This window comes from Microtus ochrogaster, chromosome 18 (genome assembly GCF_000317375.1).
Source record: "Microtus ochrogaster isolate Prairie Vole_2 chromosome 18, MicOch1.0, whole genome shotgun sequence".
In the NCBI taxonomy this organism is placed as follows: domain Eukaryota; kingdom Metazoa; phylum Chordata; class Mammalia; order Rodentia; family Cricetidae; genus Microtus; species Microtus ochrogaster.
In genome coordinates, this window is record NC_022020.1 from 56,577,932 (window position 1) to 56,601,072 (window position 23,141).

At 35.1% G+C, this 23,141-nt stretch overlaps 1 protein-coding gene across 2 annotated transcripts in view; it reads right to left on the reverse strand.

Moving 5' to 3' along the window:
• Dcc (DCC netrin 1 receptor) overlaps positions 1 to 23,141 on the reverse strand; it is a 1,026,209-nt gene that overhangs the window by 505,832 nt on the left and 497,236 nt on the right. For both annotated transcript variants that reach the window (XM_026783657.1, XM_026783656.1), the window contains exons 4-5: positions 4,991 to 5,141; positions 3,481 to 3,617 (exon numbers count right to left, since the gene is read on the reverse strand). In XM_026783657.1, coding sequence (XP_026639458.1) covers positions 3,481 to 3,617; positions 4,991 to 5,141 — 288 coding nt within the window. The remainder of the gene's footprint in view (positions 1 to 3,480; positions 3,618 to 4,990; positions 5,142 to 23,141) is intronic.

The following is a 23,141-nucleotide window of genomic DNA, read 5'->3' on the forward strand; positions in this document are numbered from 1 at the left end:
TGTGTGTATGTGTGTGTGTATGTGTGTGTGTGTGTTGCATTTCAACCCTATTTTAACAACCGATAAGGTTCAAATTTCTCAAAAGAAAATTCAGAATATTCACAACTACACAGGGACTCAGAGAAGATACTGAGTCATCTTTAAGAGAAAACACAAGTCCCGCAATAAGCATTCACCTCATGTAGGTGGAGTATATGTGGCTTTGTTCTAATTCAGTGCTAGTTTAGAAAAACAAAGATTAAGACATTTCAAATAACGTATACATTCTTTGAAATTGCTACTGCTCAGAGGATTGACTATATCCCAATGAGCTACACAAGCCTTGTTGCTTGCTGGCAGCCTAATCTAGGCAGGATGTCATTTAAGAACTAGCCTTGTTTGGGATTGGAGAGATGGCTCAATTGTTAAGGGCACTGATTGTTCTTTTAGAGGACTAGGGTTCAATTCCCAGCACACAAATGGCAGGTCCCAACCTCTCTATAACTTGAGTACCAAGGCTTCTGACATGTTCACACAAACAATCATTCATACAAAACATCAATGACTATAAAATCAAAAGAAATAATAACTTATCCTTTGGTCTCATCCTTTGCATAAAAAGTCCAGTACCTTTTAGCTTTTTTTTTACATTTATTTTTGTAAACATTTTTTGTTGTATAGCATGTATTTGTCCTCTTTTAAAATAAACTATGCTTTAAATTTGTACCTTCACATTTATTTATATGATCATAGATGTAATGTGTAGTTCTAAAAAGTAAGATAAAGTCATCAATACACATATATTTGCTGCCTCTTCATAGGTTATGAGTATGAAAACTATTTTAACCTTATTTTCACAGAACATTGTCATTTTTCTTATCTTTCTGCCTTACCATCCTTTCTTTCCTTATTCTCTCAATATTGTTCTAACATATTCACATATTACTAGGTGTGATTACATCACGAATTATGAAATTTTAGAATTGTTTCATACATATCACACAACCTACCTCACTGTCTAACTGTTTCAGAAGAAAAAAAAATCAATTGAAAACTGTTTGAATCAGGAAGATAATTAACCTTGGGTCTGAGGCTATGGGAACAGAGTCAAGATTTCAGCCTGGATCCTTCCTTGAGACAATTACTTATCTGTCTGAGAACTCATTCATGAGATAGAGTTGACATGGAACCCTCAGTTAGCATAGGCATGAGTCATGTTTCTTCCTCAGTGTGAATATCTATTTTCAAATAGACTCATCTAGGAAGATGCTAGCTGCCTCTCCACTTCACCTTCACACAGCCTTCATAAGATTGAGGGCTACTAGAGCAGGAAAATGGCTCAAGTCAGAAAGAGCCCTTTACCACTATTCTTCCTTGGAAACACAAGAGACCAAATTCCCCTTCACTGCCACTGATCTCCATACAATAGACAAGACAAGTCTTGAGTGGCACCATGCTTCTACTGACTAGACAGGCTGTTCATTTTCACCCAGTTCCAATCTACTAAATCAGAACCAGCCATTTAAAGAATAAAAATGTTGCTTAAGATGTCTTATTTTGTTTCATTTTCTAAATTTACATAAAATTAGAGCAAAGAAGATCACTGCTATCTAATGTAGGCTCCTTATACACCTCAAACAGGAGATCTTTTGAAGAATAATTGTTTCATAATTTTGGCATTAAATAAATAATGATTTTCATTTATATGTATACTTATATGTATAAACATATAGGCATACATAAATATTCATACATATTAACATACACACATATTATGAACACTCACATATTTACAGGATTTTATGTTTCATATATGTGCTTTGGATATGTATAATCAGATTATATTATATAGTGTATTGCATTGTATAATTTTTAACTGTCAATATTAGTGTAATGAGTTCCTATAATGTGTGTGGCCACATATGCTTCATTGAGACATGAAACTTTCTGGAAGAAAACATGCCAAGCTACCAGAATGTTTTCCCAAGAAAGACAGAAAATATATCATACTGAGTGGGAAACTTTGTTGCTTCTCTATTTTGGGTAGATTTAAATGCATAAAAAAGTATATAGGCTTTTATAATAATTACTACAACTCATAGAGTAAAATGAATGTCTGTCTGCATGCAGAAGCAAATGTTCACACAGGTATATTCTGAATAACTTCAATAATGTGCCCTCAGGTACCAGCACTCATGTACAGGTAAGTTAGATGTCAGTGAAGCATTGTAGTCTAATAAGTTCACATAAAACTTGACTTCATCTACACGTAATCTAAATTCATTATATGACCACATTTATCAAGTGATCAGTAAAGATCACATTGCATAACAATATGTGTCATGGTATCTTGATATTACAAATGCTTTATTTTCTTTGTTATACTGAAATATGAAGTACTATTAAATTAGATTGTTGGCAGCCTGAAGGCTGTTAGTACTTTACCTAAGGTAATGATATCTCCAAATCTAAAGAACTTATACCATTTACCCTTTGTTATTTAGAATTTAAATTTCAATGAGAAAACAAGCAACCCACCATCTATCCTATTATTTCTCCCCTAGCCTTTGAAGTTCAAAGCAATATGAATGTCATAGCTACATGATATAGCTCAGCAAATTGTCACATTTTATAACTCCTTAATATCTTTTAATATCTACAGAATAATTTATAAACAGCCTTTGTTTTTCTTAGATTTTTAAAAATACAAAAAGACTTATTCAGTAGGAAAAAGTGAAAAACTAGTAAACATTTTTTTGCCATATACAGGAAAAAGAAATGAAAATAAAATATTAACTTATCTCCTCTAAATACATAATTGAGGGCAAAATAGGTAAAACAAATTTTAGACATGGTAAAACATTCATTTGTCTGAGCTGGCACCACAGATCATTATTCTTAATTTTCAATAAGTTGTAGGTGTTCCTGCCTTCCTGAAGGACATAAATCCATCCATGTTCCTTAAACTCTTTAAATTGCTTTCTTGCTATGGAAAGTTTTTCTTAAGCATATTGGATTTTAGTTGTTTACTTTCAACACAACACCTACAGTTATTCCATATTAATAAATCAATCTCAGCACACTGAATTTAATGTCAGAGACATTATTTCAAGTATCATCAGCCTTTCCACTCATGAACACTTTTATATAATTTCTACAATTTTTTCATCATTTATTTTCTGTGTATATGATATTTTTAGAAGTCTTCATTGTTATTCAACACATCTGCTCATTAACACTTTGGGGAACTTTTCAGTACATCAGTAAAATAATTAAAGCAAGAAGTAATATATGTGACTTTTAATCAATAAGCAAATATTCAAACACTGCATTTAACCCTTGTGCAATTAATCAAAGCCTAGCAAGAGCATGCACAGAATACTGGAACCTTTCAATTTCACACTAATAAATACGGGAAGCAATCAGTGACAAGCACTTAAAATGTTATAGCGGTATATTTTGAAGGGTAGAATGTAAACTAATTTCCAATCATTGACTTACCCAAAACTGTGAGCTCTGCAGAGGCACTAATATTCTCATTCTTATATGTGACAACACAAGTATAGGTTCCACTGTCGTCATCTGTCACATTAGAGATGAGCAAATTGCTTCCACCCAACAATGAATACTTTTTAGACCTGTAAGACAGAGGCCACATGCAAGGAGATGGTCAGTTAACATATTTGAGCATTAGGCAAGACCTCAGAAGTGCTCATGTATTTAACGAATGCTCACATTGTACAGCAAAACAGATAAAACCCCTATGTCATCAAGGTAAACGTCCATTGGGAAGCTCTGTGTATTAATTCAAGGATTAACTAAATTAAATGTAATACCAATGCATTACAGTTACAGAATAAATGTAACAATGTATAGAACAATAAGAAATTTCTATTCTAAAACTAATAAAAAGAAATTTCAAATAATCTAGTACGATTCTTTCATTTTAAGTTACAGGGCCTCAAGATGAAAAAAAAATGGTTCTCCAGGGTGGAAATCAATGTCTCCTACTCTGACATGTAAGTTTTTATTTAAAAAGTCACACTCTAACTGAACCAAGAGCACCTGCCTGTATCAACGTGAGCAGTCGCCAGATTTCCTGTATGCCTTCATGACCTCAGAAACATTGTGAAGGCATCCTACGTCTTATTGTTGCCTAAATACTTACTTAAATTGGACAAAATTTAAACAATAATTTATGATCTATGCACGTATCTCATCACAGAAATTAAACGTGTTAAAAGGAGTATACCAGTCATTCTAATCAATGAACTTAATTTCTTAAGTGGGATCCATTTAATCAAGGTGGTTCTGACTAAGTATTCCAATTAACTATCAACTTGATTTCTAACTCTCACTTATTATTAATCTTGGGCTAATCCAATTTGAGCCATGCTCTCCAGCATTATGTTATATTTATATAAATATGAGATAATTTATAAAATCTTATCCCATAAGTCATTTGAATAAAAACAGGCACATTAGGAACTAAAATATCTATGCAGATCTTAAGACAGTAACACATTAAACTGAAGAAATGCTTTCTTTCTGTCTTCACTATTATTGAAATATAATTGACAATAAGAAATTGTTTATATCTATGGTATGCCATGTGGTTATTTTATATATGGAATGTGAAATATGTGCATATGCATATAATATGAAATGATTTCCACAAGTTAGGTAACGTGTGTATATGTGCGCATGCATGAGTATGCATGTGTTCATGCATTGTGTTATGAACATATAAGATCTACCATCTCAGGAATGTTCCTGTGATGACATCATCTGAATGTTCTGGCTTCTCTATATGCTAATTTAGTTTCCCTTCAGAACTAAAGCCATGAGCTTTTACTTCTTTCCTTATCATATATTCCCAAAAATTAAATATCATGCCAAAGATTTTGAAAACAAATCTAATTATTTTGAGAAAACAGGAATGTTTGGTGCCTATCAGAAAGAAAAAGACAATAGTACATAGTTCTCTAGGGTCCAGGTGTGTTTGTAATACCTCAGTTGGATAACCTCCTCGCCCCGTAACCAGGTGAAACTTGGCGGAGGGTAGCCAGAAACACAACACTCCAGGACAGCATCTTTTCCTTCAATGGCAACTACGTTGGACGGTCTTTGCAGAAAATATAGCTGTCTATGCAGCCCTGGATCTATGGAAAGAAAACACAAGGTCATATATCACACGAAAAAATTGCAGCTAGAATTGTATGTGTCATTGGTATGATGTAAGATAATGAAGAATAAAGCTAGAAAAGTAGAAGAATGCCAAGAAAATTTGAGGATAAAGTTCTAAAAGAGTTTCTCTACTCCAAGAATGTAGAATCTTGGTATTAGAATATTCTTAGCTGCTAAGAAATCAAAACATAAGGTAAGCGACATAAGGTAGACATTATGGATCCTTATTAGGCTCCAGGCTATGTCTTCATTGGTGAAAGAAACAATATTATCAGTAACTTGTCTACATGTTAGCGTCAAAAAATGTTAACGGTTCACTTGGTCTGTAACAACCTTGATTCTCCTTTCTTCTGCTTTCTAAAAATCACTTTTATGTACTGAAAAGTAAGATAAACATGTGAAAATGGTTTTAGATAGCCTATGAACAGTGTATGAAAATATACAATTTTGAGTGAATATTTGCTGTTTCCAAGCAGAAGTTACTCTTGCTTAAGTGTTTTTTTGTTTGTTTTTTAAAAATAAATCAGGCTATGGTGTAGCTTTGTTTTCATTGTAAAATCTTCCTAAAGAGTGAGCTTGTCCCATTGCTAAGAACGTGCGTGAATGAGGAAATCAACCTCCATCCAGTTCATCTCTCACAGTACGTCGTGTGTATATGTGTCATCCATGTTTACTAGCACGGATAAATTTATAAACTTCATTCTTATCTACACTGTAGATCTCCTCACATGAAACAAGCAGAAATTCAGAGCCTAAGCATAGGCTCAACAGTCAAGAAGTCCTCTTGAGAACGATGGGCACCCTTTTTTTCATTCTGTGATTTCCAGGAACCATGCCTGGAGAGCAATCAATCAAAACAATTGCCTTATCGTCTGGCCTAACCTGCTCATCAATGTCCACCTCAATTGATTTATTAAAGATATATTCCTAAGTTTCTTCATTCCCATAAAATCTACATCCCTCTAGGAAAGGTTAATCAAGGGTGTGACTTAGTGAAATATGTAGAATTAACTTGTCAGTAATACTGTTTTCTCAAAAGTAAAATCTGAATGTAAAGAAAGTGAGGTGATGGTGTCTTATATCTAGGAGAGAGGTGAACAGAGACTCACTAAATGACATTAGCTGCCACCAGGCCATAGTGCAGGCTGCTGCTGATCTCAAAGGCAATCATTTGACAAGGACCTGGAATGTATTTGAACACATTATTGTCCTAGCCAGATTCAACCTCACACTGAGTATGGGTCAGAGAAGAAAAACAAATTACTGGGATAGTAATTTTCATCTTAAATATTCTGTGTATAGAAATTTAATTCTATATATAGAAATTTTCTCAGTCTTCCTACATCTGTCTCTGGTAGTTTCAACAAGATTAATAAATCATCTTCACAATAAAAAGATTCAAAACATTTTTCCAGGTGTGTTAATTGTTATTAAACCAGGGCTGTTGAAAAATGCCTCAAAACTTTTGGAATACACAGAATTGCATATCCCATTTCTCCTCTCAAAAGTGACTTTTCAAATAAACAAACATGGTTCATAAGATAATACTGCCTAAGGAAATTATTTTCTGAAATGAACAAATCCCCACATGGAGCATTGTATGTAGATGTAGTCACAAAGGCAGATGATTCATGCAGACACAACCCCTCACCACCTGTTTCCAGGAATACCGTTCCTATACATGCTATACAAGACTGCTACGACTCACCCAGGGGCGGTCTACTTGTTTTCATTTGCTATCTAAAGGAAATTTTACCTGGCCTGTTGTACAGGTAAATTATTTACCAACCAAGAAATAAATATGGCAACTCAAATTATTGTGTGTTATTTTATTAGAAAGCACAACCACAACATAAAATAAAACAGGGGTAGTTCCTCAGTGTCAGGTCACCATCTTTTGCCACCATCTTCCCTGTTATGAACATGTTACATTAGTGTACATCATTGTTACCAAGGTTAAGACAGTTATTAAATTATTCCCATAGTGTAAACTAGGGCTAATTATTTTATATAGGCTTGTATAAATTCAATTCATATCCATCATTAGAGTATGCCGTTTCTTTACTTATTCATCTTTTCTCTATTAGCCCTACTTTAAATCTTAAGTGATAACTAATCATTTCCCTACTTACACTGTTGAACATTTACGAGAATTGAAATTATGTGCATTTTCTCTGCGTTAAGGTTTTACCTGAGTAACATGACAGATTATAGGTTAAGTAGTATTATTCATATTAATAGTTATCAATCATATTATATAGTACCTTTTTAAACTGTGCTTTTTAAATTCAGTATTATATCCTTAATATTTCTTCATTTTGTGCCTGCTAACAGGCCCTTGTTGTTTGATAGTATGTAATTGTATCAGCATGCCCAACTTTTGTAGTTCTCCGGTTGAAGAATAATTTAGTTTCTCTCAGTGTTTGAAGTCTAGGAACAAACCTTCTACTAATATGTATAGATTCTAAGTATTGTTAATTACATTTGTTATATGACCATTTCACTCATATACACAATGCATACTGATCACACTCCTGCCCCACTCCTCCCCCCTTAGTATTCCTATCCAACTCTCTATGTCCCTAAAACTCTACTTCTCATGCTTTGTTTGGTGACCCACTTAGTTTAACTAGGTCTATCCAAGTTGGCTTGGCGCTACCCATTGGAGATGGTCAATTTAGCCTTAGTCCACAAATGGAGACAATAAAATCTCACTCCCAGAAGCCAGCAGCAGCCAGTAGTTCAGTAGTAAAGGCCATGACTGGTTATTTACAGGGTCTGACTAGGATCTTAGTGCATATAGCTGCAGTTATGAACTCATAATAACAATGATCACATCAAGCCTAGATGATGGCATTTCATTGTGTTTTACCATATCATCTGGCTCTTAAATGCTTTCTGCCTCTCTTCTGCAATGTTCTCAGAGCCTGAAAGGTATAAATGTCTTATTTAGAGATGAGTCCAGTGACTCAGAACAGAATTCCTAAATTGTGTTATAAAACTATGTTTATCTTTGGAGAAAAGTTCCAGATTTCTTCCAAAGTGATAATATAGCTTTCCACTCTCAGAAAAATGGAGGTGTTTCTATCAGGTACTGGCATGTTGTATATTCTGTCATGGTAATGGGTGTGGGTGGTTTACCAGCTATATCAAACAGCAGTTCTTTAGTAGAGATACAAAGGACCTTTATCTTATGCTCTTATACTCATTGTGTGTTTTCTTTGGAGAACTGTTTGCTACAGTCTTTTGGCTTATTTTGATTGGCTTGGTGGTATTGGTTTGACTATTGCTTTAAAAAATGTTCATTATATATTTTGGAGATAGGCCCTTTTACTAATGTGAGTTATGAAAATATGCTTCTAAGACATGGCCTTTTTGTTTGTTCTCTTAACATTGCATTTTCATAGAGTAGGAATTCTGAATTTTAAAATACCTATCATATTTTTCCTTTCATTTTTTAATATGTGATAGCTGAAAATCCATGATCATATCCAAACCCACCACCTGGACTTCCTACGGTATGTTCTACAAACGTTAAAATTTTATATTTTACATTTAGGCTAATGATCTATTTTGAGCGCATTCTTTTCCAATTGTTCCAACTCCCCTTCATGAGAAGATTTTTTTCATTTTTTTAACTTTGTTCCATTGTCAAGGATCTACTCTGTAGAATCTAACTGAGAGTTATTTTCTGTTCTCCTATTCATAACCCTGTTTTCTGTAAGATCCTACAACCTACCTACTGAAAAGAAACAAAAGACTTGAAGCCAGATACTGACATCTTCTGCCTGCTTACATCTTCTGCATTGTGCTTACAATGTAGCCTCTTCCCAGCAGAAGTTGAGAGCATATTTGTTAACTTCCAGAAACCAGTTGGTGGGATGTAGGTCTTTTTTTTTTTTCAATGTACCTGTAGTTTGACATCATGGGGTTCGTATAGTCACCAAAGAATCTTCTAAACCTCTTTCAACATGCAATATACCCCTCTTTAACCCATTCTGTTCTGACCTATTTGGGTATTATCAGAACCCTTGCAGCTTCACAAATATTGGGGTTTGTAACCCTGGGTATATTTATAAAACACTACTAATGTTTACTATAAAAATGCAATTCCAATTCTCAAAGTATATCTCTCTGTATTTCATCTAATGAATTTAAATCTTAAGGACATTCCTCCAAATTCTGATAGACATTTTCTCAAGCAGTGAGTACTTGGTATGTTCTTCAAATCTTCATCAGATTAAATGTCAGCAAAAAATACTTGGAGCTCCTCCCAGCAGAAATGAGTGACTCTTTCATAGTGCTACATTCTGAAGTGACCCTGTGTTTTGCTTTGAACAAAAGATTGTGGAGTAGTTGCTCTGTATGGGTTCGAGAACTAAAAACTCATAAAGACTTTCCTTCTGTCATTGCCCTCGGAGTCTACCTGGAGAGTGACAGAAACCATGGATGGCGATGGAGGTCCAGTTGACCATCCCAAACCCAACAGCCAGACTATGAAGACAACAATCATAAGTGAGCCTCCCCAAACAGGAACTGTTGCAAGACCCATATTGGAGCACTGGACTGAGCTCCCAAGGTCCCAATGAGGAGCAGAAGGAGGGAGAACATGAGCAAGGAAGTCAGGACGGCGAGGGGTGCGCCCACCCACTGTGACAGTGGGGCTGATCTATTGGGAGATCACCAAGGCCAGCTGGACTGGGACTGAATAAGCATGGGATAAAACCGGACTCTCTGAACATGGCGAACAATGAGGGCTGATGAGAAGCCAAGGAAAATGGCAGTAGGTTTCGATCCTACTTCAGGAACTGGCTTTGTGGGAGCCTAGCCTGTTTAGAATATTCTAAAAAAAAAACCAGAGAGTCAATAAATCTTCCCCTGTCTTAAGAGATTACATTTTCTTAGTTATTCTACAATAGAAAAACAACCAAAACACACATGTAACAGTTAAAGCACGACAACTCATCTAAACAATTCCAAATACTCACTGGCCATTGTGGCTATTATCTTTGTTTGATTTGGGGATTTCATAATGTTAAGATGATCTGGCTATTGATAGAGACAATACTCAAATTCATTATCTCCCCCTCCTTTTTCTTAGAAGCTTTAAAGTAAAGATTTTAAAGAATCATTGGTAAAACCATATCTGCATTTTAAAATTAGCCGAATAAAGACGAGTGTGGAGGTTAGCTGTGTGTGATAGACCTGCGGGGGGTTTGCATTTTCACCTTTAAATTTTTTCATATTTTCCAAAGGTTTTTAAAATGGCATGTAGTATTTTTAGAGTGAAGAGTTATTTTAAACTCCACTGTGGCAAGGTGTATAGAACTTTCACAAAGAGAAAGAAAAACATCCTAAAAGTTAATGACTAGAACACCAGGCAAATATTTAAAAGCAAATGAAAATCCTCCCTCTTAGCTCTATAGTAGTTTAATGGAAAAACTAAAAATTTAGATTATAACTTTTGTTGTTTAAATTGACTTTAATTAAAAAGAGGATGGAATTAGAAATTAATGATAAATATCACTTGTGTTCTAACTGTATCAACAGTAACTATTCAAGTCTCTGTGGAGTTATACAGGTAATACAACATGTGAAATATTTTAATAACACACCTTCTTTACTGTAATGGGGGTTTGATATGGGAATCCCCTCTGTATGCTGTGATTAACACTGATTAATAAAGAAACTGCTTTGGGCCTATAGTAGAGCTATAGGGGAACAGAGCTTGCTGGGCAAAACTGAAGTGAATGCTGGGAGAAAGAAAGCAGTCAAAGGAACACCATGGAGCTGCCAGAGGAGAAAGATGCAAGCCATCAGCTGGAACCTTGCTTGTAGGCTACAAACCTCATGGTAAAATATAAAATAAAGGAAATGGTTAATTTAATATGTAAAAGCTTGCTAGGAATGTGCTAGAGTCATTGGCCAAGCAGTGTTTTAAATAATATAGTTTCTGTGTGATTATTTTGGGAGTCTAGGCAGCCGGGAACAAACAAGCAGCCTCCTACAACAGGGGGTGAGTTATTGTCATGTCCAGATCACAGAGACCCCCCAAATGTAAAAGCAAAGAACCTTTATTTTAAGCTCAATCTTGGTCTCCCTGTCTGTCCAAGGAAGCAGTGAAAGCAGAGAGCCCTGAGCCCAGTTGGGGTTGGGTTTTTTTTTATCCTAGTAGTGATAGGGGCTAGGGGATTTCTAAGGTTCAGGAGCCCTGATTGGCTGAAATCTATCTAGGGATGCCTTGGTGAAAGGAAACAGGTGTGTGTTGGGTATATGAATGCCAGGAGCTGGAGTGAAGCCTTTAATCAAACAATGTCAATATAAGTTTTTTTAAGTGATATCTTATACACTGGATAAGAGGAAGTATTGTTATCTATTAAACTGTACATACACTTCAGAGAGTTTTAGAGGTTTAAAATCTTTTAAAATAAAATTTGGAAAGAGTGTAAGTGTGATTACGAGATACCAAATTGGGCAACTGTTCTGCATTAAAACTAATAAAAATTTTTCCTTAAAAATGTTTATATCAATAACTACAAAGAAACTTTCTGCAATATAAAATTCATGAATAAGTATGTACAAAATTACATGACTTGTGATTCTAAATCGATTGTAATGATCATAATCTGCTTCAATTAAAACCCAATTTAGGTTTTACAGTTGAAAGAAAAATGCTAATGTTGCCATGGTTCTGCTTCTTTTCTGTTGGTGTTGTTCATTCTTCTTTTTTTAAAACCTGTTTTTCTGCCATCAGAGTGGCAGAATAGTGAAGTCTCCTTAGAATCCAAGAGAGTGGTGTGTAAACATGGAAGCAGAAGATTATCACAGAGTGAATCATACACATCGTTCTCCCCAGGACTACAGTGATGCCTTGGAGCAATGAAAAACCTCATAGTAATTTATTGCCTTTGCCTATTGGCCCCACATTATCTATTCCTTTCACTTCTTTTTAAATGGAAATCTTGGCCTACTTTAGCTTCATCGGTTCTCTGAATTGGAGGGGGCTATTCTAAAATCATTAAAAAGGGAATTGCCTGATGTGGTCAAGCCAGAATCTGAAACTGTTAGCTACTACTGAGGACTCCAAAGAATTCTCCTCACGTAGCTGAACCTTACAAAATGGGCATTTCAAGACACAATACAGGAGCAGGAGAAGGAGGAACAGGGTTGGTATGGAAAATGGATAAAAAATTTTACAAATAAGTGTAGCATGATTTCCTAACAAAAATGGTACAGTAGTAGTTTTTTATACTATTATAAATATTTGAATGAATAGCTTGATTAAAAATAACTTGCTTCTTAGCTGAACCATAGTGGTGCATGCCTTTTATCCCAGCACTCGGCAGAGGCAGGCAGATCTCAGTGAGTTTGTGGTCAGCCTGGTTGAATAACAAAAAACAAAAAAACAAAACTTGGTTTTTAAGATGAATTTTTTCATTCATACAGTTCTCATAGGTATTTTTGTTGCATTGCACGTAAATAGTTCAGTTTCAAATAGGTATGTAACTGTCAAAGGCACATTCTGAAAAAACTTTCAGATGACTATAGAACTATCATTTAACACTATACCAAATCCTAGCAACCAGTTTCTTGACTGTTAGATGTGATGTGAAATCTAACATGATATCAATAAATATTTGGTACTGTCTTATTTTAAATAAAATTCACTGGCTCATCTTGTACTTGAATGAATCAGTTATTGATGTATGATTTTGTCACACCAGTCGATGGTAATTTGGAATAGTATGCTATTTTAGACAGGACTTCCAACTGTTGACATGTATCATTATAGAAAAAAATATTCATTTGTTACTATTACCAGCAATCTCATAAAAAATGACTATTAATGTAGGAAAAGTGTTAAACTACCAGTAAAATACACAAGTTTTTCAAATTTCTAATTTTTTCTTAGGAGCATGAATTTCATTCTTGGTAGACAATATTTTTATTCAAGTGACTCATTCAAACTTTTCAATTTTGATTAAATATATAGCAAGTATCTGTGTCTGAAAAATATCATCTTCTTTTGATTGTCTTTTCAAATCAAGCTAATGTTCCATAAGGGGAACAATCAAAAGGTAGTTCGTTCCGTTTGCAGTTCAAGTTATCACAGAAGTATTTCCTGTCAAAGTACACTGGCTGCACTATGATGTCCTTCATCTGCATTTTCTCCCCAGGAGATGGAATATAAAACCAAACAGAATCATTGGATCTCAAGGATAGTGCTACAGAAGGCTTCGTATTTATTACTGCTTCATGAAGAGCATTCTTGGGCAGCATGTCGAAACAGCAGAGACTGTGGCACTAACGTTTTGACCACACAGGTTGCCTCAAGGAACCTAAAACCCATTAACCATTCTTTGAGACCCTGCAGAGACACATTGGAAGCACAATCATCATGAAAGAACTGAGCTTACATTTCCTGCCAATACAAGATCCGTTTTATATCGATCATAAAGAAACTGATGACACCACTCTTTCCCCTCTTCGTCTACTTCCTTTTGCCATTCCTTTCCTCCTTCTACTTCTCCTTTTTCTTATCATTAGTATCCCTATTTTCATCATGTAAAATAGTGAAGCCTCAAAAATTTCTAATAAGGAGAGGCACTTGGCCTCACTGCAGCTTAATAGACCATGGCTTGCTGATATCCATGAGACATCTGCCTGTATCGAAAGAGAAACAGTGGAGGAGAAGTGGATGCAGGGATGCATTGGGAGTTGGGAGGATAACTGGGAAGGAGGAGGGAGAGAGGGGAAGCTTAGTTTATGATATAAAACCAAAAAAAAAATTTTTAAGATTTTTTTTAAAAAAAAAAGTCTAATCATAACTATTCAGGAAGAATCTATTTAGAGTGCTATTCCTTGATCCTCTGGAATCAGATACTATGACCCAATGCTTATGATTAATATACTCAGATACAAAGCCCAACATCTATCACCATTATTCACTGATACAATAGCTAGACAAAAGGTTTATTGGTGCAATTGGAGAAGAGGTAGTTTTGAGTGGCATTTTCTGAAACAAACAGTACTGTCTGGCAACGCCATGGTCAAAATGGGTGTGAGCCTCAGCACGAGCAAGATCTCACTCTTCACTCCCTTCTCACTCTTGGGATCGATTTTTCCCAATAGGCCAAGTCTTTGCTGTAGGAGTCCCGCACAGGTAAGCCCGCCATAGTGGCACACACCCATCATCCCAGCACTCAGGGAGACAGAGACAGGTGGATCTCCTTGAGTTCGGGGTCAGGCTGGTCTACAGCGTGAGAAAGCCAGTCTTAATATCCTCACAGCAAATGACTAGTTTGACCATGTAAGTTACCCGACTGCAGCTGATATTTAGAGCCAAAGGAAACTCTATTGTAATTCTCTTACATCACAGAACATGGTGCTGAGGATTCTGGATAGGTGGGTGTGTGTATTTACCCTGTGATGATAGCCTCCCCTCAATGGGACCATTTCTGGAACTCTTATTTAAGAACCTTACCATTAAAGTCTTGTGCTGATTCTGAAGAATAACTGAGGCATGGGAAAATTAAATTATGGTTTGTTGGAATCTTTGTCAGCAAGAAAAAAAAAATCACCAGTTTTCTCAGCTTAGTAACTGTCACTCTTTAAATAACTAGTAATAGTTTTAATTCCCAGGCTTTCTGAATGTACAACCTCCTTTCCCCATTGTAAACGCTTTGGTGTGCTCTATTACAATCATACCTGGTTGGATTGGATTATCACATACTTTTTAACTGGAAAAGAAGGGCTCAGTCAGCTACTATAGGTTGATTCTTCTCATTTCTGCTCAGACACAAGAGTTATAAAATTCACTGAATTTCTCACGGCTCCCTGTATGGGAATTCACAGCTTCAGGTTAAACTGCCATTTACCTGCTGACTGCTCTGCCTTTGTCCTTCCAGATAGGCTTCCACAGGTCTGCATGTCTCAAACAGCATCAGGTTTATGCTATAATAGATCAGAGTGAAATTTTCCCTGGCATTCCTCCCAATTCTTCCTTTAGAATTTTGGGTTTTTGTTTGCTTGTTTGTTTTGTTTGTTTGTTTGTTTGTTTAAACCAAGCTAATCTCAACAGATCTCAAAGCTCATAATGTACTTCATTAAAAACTTTTTAAAAAAAATTCATCATGCTGTGAACTGGGAACTTTGAACACAGGAAAGCAAAGAGCTGTTTTCTCAAAAGCTGTTCTTCACTCTGAGATTCTGTCATTTTCTTGCCTTATTTACACTAATTTGGTACTAAAAATGGCATTTTCTCTGTAAATATTCCTACATCTGTTCAAATTTCCTCTTTCTTTTTCCATGAACGCACACTTACTGCTATTTGTGGTTAGATTTGGAAGAAAGAGGAACATCTATTCTTGTCAGTACCGTATGGCTAAGTCCCTTCTGTCCCTCGAAAATTTTGGTTCGATGATTACTGAAGCAGGTCTGAAGGCAGTGATTTTTCATTTTTAGAACAGTTTAATTTTTTTTCAGATGACTTTAGAACACTAGGAAACAAATGTTGCCATCATGATGTGTCAAAGTCAATTTAGAGAATCAAACATCTTCATAATTTATACACACATATGAAGAAGCATTTGAAACTTTACAGAAAAGTGGTGATTTCTTTATTCTAATACTTGTTTTAGGTAAATAAAACAATCTTCATTATTTTCTGTTTATGCTTCCATAAGTCAAGAAAGGCATAACCATACATTAAGACAGAATATACTTCTATTTTTCTTTAGAAAGAAATTAGTGTTAAAAAAAGGCAGTGGAGAAAGCACGTTTCCTGGAGATTTCAGGGTTTTTTTTTCTGACACTTGTGTACTGATAAACTATAGTTTTGTTTTCCATACACACTCAGAGAAGGCTTCTTGTTCACATCTGAGTCGAAAAAGATGGCCTGGTCCTCTGTTCCATCCTCACAGAGTTAGGATCCTCTCATTTGCAGTTAAGACAAAACTGAACACATGTTCACTTCATTTTGTTTGGGAGAACACAAGACTCTTTCTTTTCAGGAAATACCCAGTTCTCCATTTGGAGGTTCACCACAAGACTAGTATTTTTGCTTTCATCTTTTGGAATAGAGTAAATTTTCAAAGACTAGACCCCGAGAGAATATAAAATAATCAATAGCTAACATAACTCAAGGTCACGGGGAATGTAGGAAACCAAATGGATTTGATGATGGGATAATCATTGTGACATGAGAGTAACTGGAAAACTGAATTGTAAGATAGTTATCCTAGTATTTTCCTTTTCAAGTCAGAATCATGGACCTCTTAATTCACCCTAATTGCAGAAAGAGACAGATTCAAATTCAGAGGATGTTCCTTTATCTGTAGTAATTAAACTTATTGCTAACATATTAAACATTGTTTCACTTTAAATGATTTTTAAATTATTTTCTTAGGTTTACTTATTTTTTTGAATGTTTTGTGTGCATGTATGTATATGCACACACACATTTCAGGTACAAAGGGTATTGGATACTGGAGTTACAGATGGTTAAGAACTGGAACTACAGGTGGTTGTAAGGCAAAAATGTGGGTGCTGGGAAATGAACCTGGCCCTGTGTGAGAGCAATAAGTGCTCTTAGCCACTGAGCCATTGTGCTAACCCCCAGAAAGATTTTGATAACCCCATTGAGACAGTGTCTATCTTGGTAGTATCACATCCAGTAAGATGTGCCCTTACCTCCTGTAACTAATTCTAATAATATAACATGATTGCCCTTTCATTCCTTAACCAGATCAACCTAGTTTCCCAGAGATGGTAGTTTCTATGTGGTAGAGAGCCACATATTCATCATGGATCTTGGCCAAATGTATACAACAAAAGGCATTGGGGCATTTTTTTCTAGGGATTTTTGTTGTAATATAAATGGACAAAAGTATTTTTATTAACTTAAAAATAGAAAAAAAATGCATGTTTTCTGACATTTTTTATCAATAATTATTGCACAATTGCAGTAGCCATGCACTTTTCAAAGACAGGAATTACTATGGCAAATTGAAACTCTTAAATCCACCAAAGGCAGGGCTGGGGCTGACCTAGAATAACAAATGGTATCCTTGGCACTGAAGACATCTGCAAAGTCAGATCACATCCTACTTCTATTTGGGATCGAGTGAGACAAAGGGCATTAGTGTTGGATAAATTGCTACTGAATTTTGAAGATCCAATACTAGCAAGCATAGTTTACTTTCCATTCCCACATAAACCATGGTAGCTGACATCGTACAAAAGAAGAAATGAGAATGATAGAGAAGTCTGGGTTGAAATCAGAGTTTGAGATGCTTGAGCAAAAATCTTTCATGTATTTGTAGCTCAAATAGAGAAAAGAAAGGGAGAAACCTGAACAAATTACTGGCATATAATTGCCAGGAGGCTTGTATACCCATAATAAAAATAAGATAATAATCAGGAAAATAATCTTTACATGGGAATCAAAGTATTTAGTATCAAGGAAGCTTCCAAAATTCAAAAATAATTCTAGTTCTGCAAAGGTCTACAAAATGAATTTGGCCTGTCCAATGTAATCTTTACAATCATCCTACAAAATGTATCCTAGCTCTGTCTTCATTCCACCAGATAATGCTTTAAATTAAGTAATTTGTCTGAAATTGTGCAACTAGGAGGTGTAAAACCAAAAACTATACTGAGTTTGGTCTTAAAATCCATGCCCTTAATCATTTCTCATGGTAATATATTGGGACACTAACTCAATCTGAGCAAAATCTAGGAAAATGGATTGTGGCAGTCCGTGTTCAGACCCTTTCATGTGGTCCAGATAAATCACAGTGTGTAGAAAATCTGCACTACATGAAGCCTAATACAAAGTGCTCACATAATTTATTCTTTTTAAAATACCTTTATGAAAGGAACACAGGTAATAATTTTGTTCAATTTAAATCTTCAAAAGGCCACATGTGTTCTGCTTATAGCCTGACGTCAGAAACAGTACATTCAAAAGTAGATGGATGGAAAAATCCTTTATTTCACATAACCTGAAATATGAAAGAAAAGTATCTAGTGGTATATTAATGATGCTTATTATTTACTTCTTTGTTTCTGTTTTTTTGGGGGGGTTCTACTTACATCATTATCCATTCTTAAAAACTTCCAAAAATATTCAATCATAAGAAAACGTAACACATATTAAATGCCTAGACATGAGATTCAATAATCTCAGTATGTTGCTTTAACTTTATATTTCATATCTGATGTCTTCTTGTATCATACTTTACAAAGTATTCCTCTTATAATCTAGAAGTTCTCACCAAGACTTTCCAAATATTCATCTAGTAATGTCTAGTTAACTCATCTGGATCTGGGTGTGTTCACATTAATGTCCCCTTTTCTGCTTTATCTTAGTTGTTTTATGAATTAACAACCTAGCATGAAGATAAATGGACAAATCATTTTAATGTATTGTTCACCATTCCTTACAGACAATTACACAAATTATTTTATTAAGATACTGTGGTGATGTTTCCTGCTATTTCTTTTTTTTTCTGTTCTTGGTTCTATTTTATAAATAATTAAAATTGTTTGCTTGTTTTTGAAAATCACATTTGCTCAACAGTACATACTCACTTCATGTGTCTATCACAGTTTGATAATTTTCACAATATGTTGAACTCATATTATATATGTTTGGTCATCCGTGATCAGTGATCTTTCCTGTTACAACTATAATTATTCTGGAGTCATAGTATAGATGGCAAACTTAGAATTGTTAAATGTGATTTCATACTGTGTCCATATTTCCATTTCCTCTGTCCTCTCTTGGAACTGGGCCTACTCTGTATAATTAAAAGAAGTTGTGTATGCCTCTTGGCTTAAATTTAAAGCTGGAAACAATTAAACTCAGAAAGGAAGGGACTTTAATAAAAGCATAGTAGGCTGGAAGTAAGACCTCTTGTACCAATCATTTAGCCAACATCAGTTTAAAGGAAAGTTCTAGAAAGAAATTAAGCCCTGTTCCATTGAGCTCATGAAGGCTAAGAAAACAAAACATTTGGTCTGCTGATATGGAGTAGCCTCACCAGAAGACAAAACCTGGCAGTAACTTCCTTTAAGTCAGATCCAGTTCAGAACAAGTCCCTACACTCCGTCCAGTTCTGGGAAAGTGAGCAATATAAGGAAGACTCAGAAGATAATTTGAATCTAAAAGTGGTTGATTCAGGTGTTGTATTTGTATTCAAATATATAGACTGAAACAACAAATGATGACGTAAAAGATGTAGCAAATTTTCCAAAGAAAAAAACCAGCTGGAACAATTGAAGCTTACTAAACTGACAGCTGATTTCCAATATATGCCAACTGCCTTCAAATGCCCATGATACCTATTGCTTTCATAGCTCAAGACTAATGTCAGTGCTTGGCTTCATTGCTTCAAAGGTCTGACTGTCTTGTGTGTCAGGTGCTAATATAACGAGTAACTAAGTTAAAGCAGATCTCCATTATCTTTATGAAAATCTGCTGGAGGACCTTTAAATAGCATGCTTCTTTCCACTTTGTTTTTGTTCTCTAAGTGCTACAAAAATTGGGTGACAGACAATTATTTGCAGCATATATTGTGGAATATTTAAGTCCTGTATTGAGAACTGCTATTCACACACAATAGGAAATTATTACAACATATTATTACTGTTATTATTATATTATGAGTAATATGTAAATATTAATCTGACTTAAGGAGTGGCTATAAACAAGATATCCTTACCGTGGTGTGGATACTTGGTATTTTGGATATTAGGATGGCTCATAGAGGTGGGTCCATCCACCTTGACCAAAGGTCAGAGAATCCAAGCCTATTTCTGTTCCTTCATTTTTAAGACAGGAGGTTTTACCCAGGGAGTGGCTGCCTATGAGATACCTGGTCTAATGTGTTGTCACTGAATGTCCTACCTAAAACATCAGAATACTTAATTCAGGAAATAGTGGCTTGATGTCTCAAGTATTGAAGCAAGTATTTGTTCTGTTTTTCTTCTGTGTCATGTTAAAGTAATCTTTTGCCTTCTTCCCCCCTTTTTTGGATTGGGGTATATAAGCATATGGAAAATAAACACAGGCATTTTTAGGATTCAGGATTCACTTGGTTGCCCTCCTGGTAGGTACAATCCTATGTCTCTGTATTTCTTTCATATCTCTGTTCCTTTTGCCTAACATTTCTAAACCACACGCCCTGACAGATGTCACCCCAACTTGTGGTTATGACAATGGCTATCATCCTATGAAATGTAAGTTTGTAAAAATGATGTCAACTTAGTTGACAAAGCAATGGTTGAATTTCAAAGATTGGCTTTGGCTCTGAAAGGAAGCCCACGGTCAGCAAATGCTACTAAGCAGGAGGTCCTGCTATTGCAAAACTTTTCCTAAGGGCAAACGTCAGTCTTTTCTAATTTGAAGATATTTCTGAAGACACTTAGTCTTCAGCTGCCACCACTCTGATCATTCAGCTGCGTCACCCTAAGGTTCAGATAAACACCAGCTTACTTTGTCTGTGTGATGAGGGCCTATATGGCTATACAGCTCTCACTGGCCTGCTTCTCACTCCCAAGTTCCAAGATTCAGATTTGTAACACTATAATGAGTTAATAGGGTACTGTTTTTTTTTTTTTTTTACATAAAACAGATTTGCTGTTTGGGGGACATAATATTAATGGACATTTTCACAAATTATATAATACAGTAAATGTAAACTTTGTATGTACTTAGAAACAAAAAATATTTCTGTGTCTTGTGGTTTTCTGAGAGTTATTTCTGTGGTCTGCAACTGACCCAAGGATTTTTAAAAGTTAACCTATAATTAATTTTGAATTAAAATTATTATTAATAAAATATAATGTTAAATACAATATCAAGTAGTCTTCTTAATGATAAATGAAATTGTGAAGTAATCTATTTTAAGGCCACAAATAGGATAAATATTAAAATATTTTTTGAAATAAAATTAAATATTATAACAAAAAATTCAGAATACATTTTCAACCAACCATAGACAGTCAATACCTCTGGGTCTGTAGAGGACCCAGCATCACTTTAGTGTAGTGTAGATAAATAGTAGATTGAATTATCAACTGATTAATCCAATTAGGTCATTAAGAAACCTGAAATAAGAATTCCAAGACCTGGACAAGTTCATTCAGTCAACCTAGTAATTGAAGAACATTTATAATTCTGTAATCCAGTCAGTGCATGGCTTGACATTCAAATGTGATGAACCACAAATAAAGTTAATTTTACAACCACATTGGCTGACAGATATAGTCCCCTTTAGCGATGATGTTTTGAAACATCACAGCCTATAGTGTTGCAGTTGATATTTTTAAAAAGTATATTACAGCAGATACTGCTAATTTACTCTATTAAAAACGTATAATTGCTCACAAAGAAAAACTCAATTTGTCTGAAATCATTAGTCAACAGATTAGTTACTAGTTTTCCTGCTTTTGAATTAAATAATTATTTTCACCTGGAATAGATGGACTGTCATGGAAAAATCTCTCTTGAATATATAATTGATGTTATCCATAACTACGGTTTTCTCTTACACCCAGGTTTGGTAAAGATATAAGACCAGGCCACATGCCTGTCTCTGCTCAGATCTCACTTCCCAGCTTTTGTAGGAACCCAGATGACTGACATCCCATCCCCCCTACATCATAACACCTACTTTTAAAAAGTTCCCAATCATCTTCATATCTGAATTCTTTCTTCTGCTACTATAGGAGCAGTTCTCTGCACAATTAACAGGAGGTCTTCCCAGTTTAACTTCCTTCCTTCTGGCTTGCTCTTCCCACCACCTCTTCCTCTGTTTCCCAGTGCTGTCTCACACAATCTGTGATGCTTTCTCAAGTGTCCACCTCCTCTTGTTCCTTCCTTTCTTCTTCCCTGATATATAGTTCCCTTTGCTCAACACTTCTTGATTTTCGACAGAGTCAAATGACATTTCTCTCATACACAAAACAAGAGCATTCTGACTTGTCTTCACAGTATTATCTATTTGCTTTACGTAGTTCCTCTTCAGGACTTCATCATCCAACTTTCTTTTTATAGTCAATGACTGTTATGTAGGCATTAGTAAAAATGGTGAGGGCTGCAGCATTTATAAATTGAAACTAGTCATAATTACTTGATTATTAAAAAGAGAATTTATGGAATCCAGTGATTTGTTAATATTTATTACTGGGATGAGTTTCATGAATTGGAATAAGTGTTATAAACTTAGAGTTAGTTAGAATTAGATAATCCCTTGTAAAACATACATGGAGTTTGACCTTGAATGTATTGTGGCAGAGGCTTGTACATTCTGATACGTGGGTGGCTGAGCCAAGAACTTCCCAAGTTCAAGGGCTGTCTGAGCTATAGGGTGAGGAAAAGGCTATCTATGTCTAGGCAACTTAGTGGGACTCTATCTCAAAATTTAAAAAGTAAGAAAGTAGGCAGGAATTCAAACCAGTGGTAGAATTCTTTCTCACGTTATCTGAAGCCCTAGGTTAATTTCCAGTATGACAAAGACAATAATAAATACATAAATAATACATACCTAAATACTTTATCAAATAATTGTAATAAATACATGTTGGTAAAATTGTCAAATTTCACATTAGCACTAACACAAGGTAAAGCTTAATCAGCACGGTACTTAAGGTACTACAGGAAAATATTTGTGTGTTAACCATTCTATACCATTTTTTCTTTTCTTTATCTGTTCAGGCATCTCACTCTGTTTTCCAAGCTAACATGGAAATCTTTACGTAGCTTCGTCAAGTCTGAAACTTGTTCTGCCTCAGTTTCCAAAGTGTGTACACTAGAGAAATGAGCTAGCTCAGCTTGCAATGACATTTCTAAACCTACCAATTCATGCTAATCACATTGTGGGTACCTATTTTAGTGGCCATATAATTTTCCTGTTAAAGAAGAGGTATAATAGAAAATGTTCAATATGTATATGGAACAATTAGTGCTT